Here is a 5,953-nt window from a genome sequence, read left to right as displayed (position 1 = left end):
GCTGGCGCCTTAGCCACTTGAGCCACAGGCGCCGAGCCTGGCCATTTTTTAGTTGCAGCCATCATTGTTGTTTGGCGGGCCCGGGCTGGGGATTCGAACCTGCCACCTTAGGTGTATGTGGCTGGCGCCTTAGTAAATGGCAGTTTTTAAAATATCTCCAATGATATTTCATAAACTCATTGATAAACCCTCAAACTTCAGGGTGAGGTGGAGACTAGAACTCACATCCATGAGCTACTCCAGGGACACAGAAACCAGGGGCACTGCATGAACAACCACCTTGGCTGAAGCAAGGCCCACCTGCCTGCACAGGTGTGCACACACATACAGACTTGCATATGTGTGCCCACACAGCTCACATGCACACACATGCATGGACACATGCACTTGCGCACATACATACTACATGTATGCACACACGGTGCACACGTCTGAGCCTGTGTCTCACAAGTGCACACTCCCTCACATGTGTGCATGTGGACACCCCTGATGCTAAAGAAGGCTTCCGAGCAAAAACTCCACAGCACACTTTAGACTTTGGCATCATTTATAAATAAGTTTAATTGCTTTATCCTCTATCCACTAATGAGGATGGTTAGTTAAGCATTCAAAGTCAGTTTGACCTCACGGCTCAGGGGTGCTGTTACCTGTGCACCCCGAGAGTAGGAGCGGAATATGGTACAGAATCTTCCCTGCCCCGACGTGTCCCTGGAAAAGATGTTGGAGACTATTAGGAAGAAATCAGCACTTCTTCCTACAGCAAGGCTCTCAGACTTCAGAGCCACACCTGAAAACAGATGCATTTTACAGCCGTTAGTGACCCCAGCAAAGCTGCCACATGTCCCTTGGAATGATCTGGATGTTGCCGGGAATCCTTGTAGCCTCATTCTCCTTGTTTCTTTCTTTTTCTTTATTGTAGACAGAGTCTCATTCTGTCACCCTGGCTGGAGTGTAGTGGCATCATCACAGCTCACTGCAGCTGTAAACTCCTAAGCTCAAGCTGTGACTACAGGCATCTGCTATGATGCCCTGTTTCTTGTTTTATGTAGAGACAGAATCTCAGTATGTTGTCCCGGCTGGTCTTAAACTGCTAGACTCAAAAGATCCTCCACATTGGCCTCTGAAAGCCCTAGGATTACAGGCATGAGCACTCACACCTAGTCTTATTCTCATTTTCAATTCTCATTTAAGAAGTCAAACTAGGCTTGGGACCTGTGGCTCAAGCGGCTACGGTGCCAACCACATACACCTGAGCTAGTGGGTTCGAATCCAGCCCAGCCCCGCCAAACAACAATGACGGCTACAACCAAAAAATATCCGGGCGTTGTGGCAAGTGCCTGTAATCCCAGCTACTTGGGAGGTGGAGGCAAGAGAATCGTTTGAGCCCAGGAGTTGGAGGCTGCTGTAATACCATGGCACTCTACCCATGGTGACAGCTTGAGGCTCTGTCTAAAAAAAAAAGAAGAAGAAGAAGAAGTCAAACTAGAAAAATTAGTGATAAGTTCTCATACATTTAAATTAATATGAGTTTTCAAAAATATATTTAATTTGGAGAAAAAGTTGTGTAGTAAGGAAAGTGAGTCTACACTGAGGTAGAAATAGGCCAGTGGAGCCCCCCCTTCCCACTAAATTGTAAGATCAATGAGTTAAACCTTCAGCAACATTCCTAAATTTACCAATCCAAGGAACTGACTTGGCTGAGTCAAAAGAAGGCCTTAGGCTGGGCATGGTGGCTCTTACCTGTAATCCCATTCTGGGATGGCTAAGGCAGGTGGATTGCTTGAGCTCAGGAGTTCTGAGCAAGAGCTAGACCCTAAAAATACCTAACATCCTGGTGGGCACCTGTAGTCCCAGCAACTAGGGAGGCTGAGGCAAGATAATCACCTAAGCCCAGGAGTGGGAGGTTGCTGTGAGCTGTGTGACGCCATGACACTCTACCGAGGGCAATAAAGTAAAACTCTGTCTCTACAAAAAAAAAAAAAAAAGAAAAAGAAAAAAAAGAACTGGGACAGCGCCTGTGGCTCAGTGAGTAGGGCGCCGGCCCCATGTACCAAGGGTGGAAGGTTCAAACCCAGCTCCAGCCAAACTGCAACAAAAAAAATAGCCCGGTGTTGTGACGGGCCCCTGTAGTCCCAGCTACTCAGGAGGCTGAGGCAAGAGAATTGCCTAAGCCCAAAAGCTGGAGGTTGCTGTAAACTGTGATGCCACAACACTCTCCTGAGGATGACAAAGTAAGACTCTGTCTCTTAAAAAAAAAAAAAAAAATTCAAGAACTGGCTTCAACAGAACCTCAGGAGCTCAGGTCCTGCCTGCAGTGGGAGCTGCCTGAGAGCCTGTGGGTGAGGAGATAGCAGGAGGCCAGAGGGGGCCCTGCTGCTTCACAGACAGGCTGGGGACAGGGCAGCTGGATGCAGAGGGACCACCCAGCAGATTCGGGAGTGAGGCAAGGAGGTGGGGACAGGTGGAAGCCCTGCCTTGGGTATCAGGAGTACCATGTCCCCAGATCTGAGTGGAGTGACTGTGCAAAGAGGAACGTGTGGACAGCCAGCAGCTGGCGTCACCCAGGAAGGGCCTTGAGGTCCTTCAAGGAAGCATCTGAGAGGGCAGAAAGTGTTGAGGACCACGCTGGGGCCTGGCCAATGTATCCTGGACACCCAGGCTGAACTTTAGGCACTCATGCTTCCTGCCAAGTGGAGCATCCAGGGCTCTAGTGAAGGAAGCCAGAACGGCTAACAGGTGCAGCCTCTGAGGCCAGGGGCACATGTGGGCAGGGTGGAGCCTGCAGATGCTTTTACACCCTGGAACCAAGTGGTCCAGGGAGCAGGAGAGAAGGGACTTGAGAATAAGGTGGTCTGAGAGGAGGGGAGACAGGGCACCGGGCAGAGAAGCGCAGAGTTTAAAAATGCCTCTGGGGCAGTACCAATGTCCCCAAGGTGCAAAGGTCCAAGACTGGGCAGTGGGAAGGTGGGGCATCCAGAGAACTCTGTGGAGAGAGGCTTTCTGGCCAGCCTCGGGGACTGGCTGCTCCTGGAAGGAGTGGGGGTAGAGGGACGGGAGAAGGGGTCCTAGTTATTGCAGGCCAAATGCTGGAGAGTGGACCCACATGGTTGAGGGGGGGAGGGAAGTGCCATGGGGCCCAGGAGACTGTCCTTAGTCCCAGCGGGAGCCCTGGAAGCCCATGCTGGAGGGCAGGGGAGAGGCATGGCTAGAGTCTCAGAGCCAGGACAGCCAGCCCAGGGCCAAGGGGATAGGGAGAGACAAACCTCAGTTGGCATGAGGAGGCTCTGAGTTCCTGCTATGCACTCAGTGGCCTAGCCCTCTCAACCACACACCATGCTGGTCCCCTTCTGGCCCCAGGGAGGTGTCTTTCTGGGCACCAGGCCTCACATTCTGAGCCCACAAAGCCCATTACCTACCACAATGCCTGTGGGCACCAGGGTCATTGCCTTTCAGAGGGAGCCACTGGTTAAAGCTGGGACAGCAGGACTACAGCTCCGGGGGTGCTGTGCCCTCCACATGAGGCTTCTCCTTTCCCCAGTAAGTCCTTCCCAAGAGCCGAAGACGGGACCCCAGACTCACCAGAGCTGCAGCTTCACCCGCCGGCCATCGAGCAGGATGGTAGTGGTTTTGTAGTCAATCCCTGTGAAAGGTGCAGACAACCTACGTGTAGCTGCAAAAGTTACGTGTAGTTTCCCAAAAGTTACTTCCCCTTAAGGGAACACTGGGGAAGAAGCCTTTCACACTGGGGAGCAGATTATGAGTTCACAAAACAGGTGGGCAGGACCGTGTTTGTGTGTCTCCCAGATTTGCCACACCCCCCACCTGCCACTCACCTGCCCCACGGGGACCCCTGCCTCCAGTCACAGGGCCCAGGTACCCACTGGCCACCATCAGCCTAGGTGTTCCCCATGTGGCACCTGCAGGCCCAGCATGGCCGGGGAGCAGCAGGTTGCTGCAGGGCAGGGCCAGCTGATGTGGCCCCTGTGTGGGCTCTGACTCTGGCTGCCCCAAAGCTGCATGCATAGAAGTCTCCACTTAGCTCTTTCCAAAATAGCAAGTCTGAAAACACAGATTGTTTCCCCCAAAGTGTCACACTAGGATTGTAAAGTAAAACTAGAAATGGTATGAAATTAGAAAGGAATTTGCTCTCAGCTGTGTAAGAACCTGCATGTGAACCTGCATGTGTGGGTGTCAGGAAAAAGAAGCGTGAGGGACAGCCCCATCTCTGGGTCAGACAGCACTGAGTGAGTGTAATCCTCTTTTCCAAACTTTCCTTCTTTTCAAAAATTTATTTATTTATTTATTTATTTATTATTATTATTTTAGAGACAGAGTCTCACTTTGTCACCCTCGGTAGAATGCCATGGCATCATAGTTCACAGCAACCTCCAACTCCTGGGCAATTCTCTTGCGTCAGCCTCCCGAGTAGCTTGGACTACAAGCGCCTGCCACAACTCCTGGCTATTTTTTGTTGCAGTTTGGCCAGGGCCGGGTTTGAACCCGCCACCCTCGGTATATGGGGCCTGCGCCCTACTCACTGAGCCATAGGCACAGCCCTCAAAAATGTTTTTAAATGAGTATGCATTTCTTCTAACATTAAAAAGATGCAATAAATATTTTTTAAAAGGAAAAACAACTTTCCTATCCCCCAGAAACCAATTTTTTCCTTCTTTGAGAAACCATCTTCTGGATTCACTTCTGGTGTCTCTGGGCAACCACCAGGCTGCAGAGAACATATGCTTGGCAGCTGACAGGGGAAAACAAGCAGCCAAGAAGGAGGGCTTCCGTAAGAGACTAGGGAGTGCTAGAGAGGGGTACTCCCTCCTGAAATAGACACAACAAAACTTATAATCACAGAGCACAAAATGCTCAGGAATGAGGCACCACGAGACTTTATGGTATAAACTTGATTTATTTCATTTATAGGCTTACTCAAGAATGTTCCTCAAAGCACATTAAGCAAAAAGACTGGCCTTGAAAACATTCTAGGATGTGATCCAATTCTGAATGTTTTCAGTAAAGTTGAAGTAAGAACTATAATTCTAAGGGAAAATGTGCTGATGGAGAGGCAGAGGGAAGAAGAAATTGAAGACTTGCATAAGCGCCTCACCCCAGAGAAAGGTTTTGGATGGGTTTCAGGCCTCAGGAGCTCTTCTGCAAAAGAAAAACTGCAGTAAAACCAGTTAATGCTCAGAAAACAAGCTCCTCTAAATTGCAGCCAGAGGCGGTAGCTCACACCTCTAATCCCAACACTTGGTAGGCCAAAGTAGGAGGATTGCTTCAAGACCAGCCTGGGCCACACAGCGAGGCCCTGGCTCTATAAAAAATAATAATAATAATAAATATGATGCTTATGAAAGGTTTTCAAGTAGCTTAGCTATGCTCCCTTGTAGGACATGGACCACTTAGACTTGGCTACAAGCCTCCGAGTCCCCAGAGAAAGCAAGCTGTGTTCATGAAGTCTCTGCAAAGCCATGTGTCATGGATGACCTTACCACTCGGACAGCTGGTCGCCCACATTGCTGGGGCCTCTAGGTCTCCATCCTCTGCTCTATACTTGTGGCAACCCTCCTCTGGGCGGACCCTGCCCCTCCTTCCCCCAGGCCTCCACCAGGCTCCGCCCTCCACCCCCCTCCCAGCATCTGTTCCCTGGTCCAGGCCCCCTCCAACCCTGGGGGGAGTCCTGTGGTGTTGTCAGCCTCCCACTAAGCTGCATCACAATGGCCAGACAAACCAGATTGATCAACAAAAGAGCAAAATTCCATTTTCTCATAGGGAGCCATCTGCTTGGTTTTTTTTTGTTTGTTTGTTTTTTCATTAAGGAGATTCTGGTGAGAAAACATGCAGGGTCAGGGATGCACCTGTGGCTCAAAGGAGTAGGGCGCTGGCCCCATATGCCAGAGGTGGTGGGTTCAAACCCAGCCCCGGCCAAAAACTGCAAAAAAAAAAAAAA

The 5,953-nt window shown here is 50.3% G+C and overlaps 1 protein-coding gene across 1 annotated transcript in view; it reads right to left on the bottom strand.

Annotated features, from left to right (window-relative positions):
• RAB40B (RAB40B, member RAS oncogene family) overlaps positions 1-5,953 on the bottom strand; it is a 19,319-nt gene that overhangs the window by 2,926 nt on the left and 10,440 nt on the right. The window contains exons 2-3 of the mRNA XM_003786034.3: positions 3,580-3,640; positions 648-708 (exon numbers count right to left, since the gene is read on the bottom strand). Of these exons, the coding sequence (XP_003786082.1) occupies positions 648-708; positions 3,580-3,640 (122 nt within the window). The remainder of the gene's footprint in view (positions 1-647; positions 709-3,579; positions 3,641-5,953) is intronic.

This window comes from Otolemur garnettii, unplaced genomic scaffold (genome assembly GCF_000181295.1).
Source record: "Otolemur garnettii isolate 467f Iridium unplaced genomic scaffold, OtoGar3 scaffold00018, whole genome shotgun sequence".
In the NCBI taxonomy this organism is placed as follows: domain Eukaryota; kingdom Metazoa; phylum Chordata; class Mammalia; order Primates; family Galagidae; genus Otolemur; species Otolemur garnettii.
Note: the sequence above shows the minus strand (reverse complement) of the source record. Positions and strands in the feature narration are given on the sequence as shown.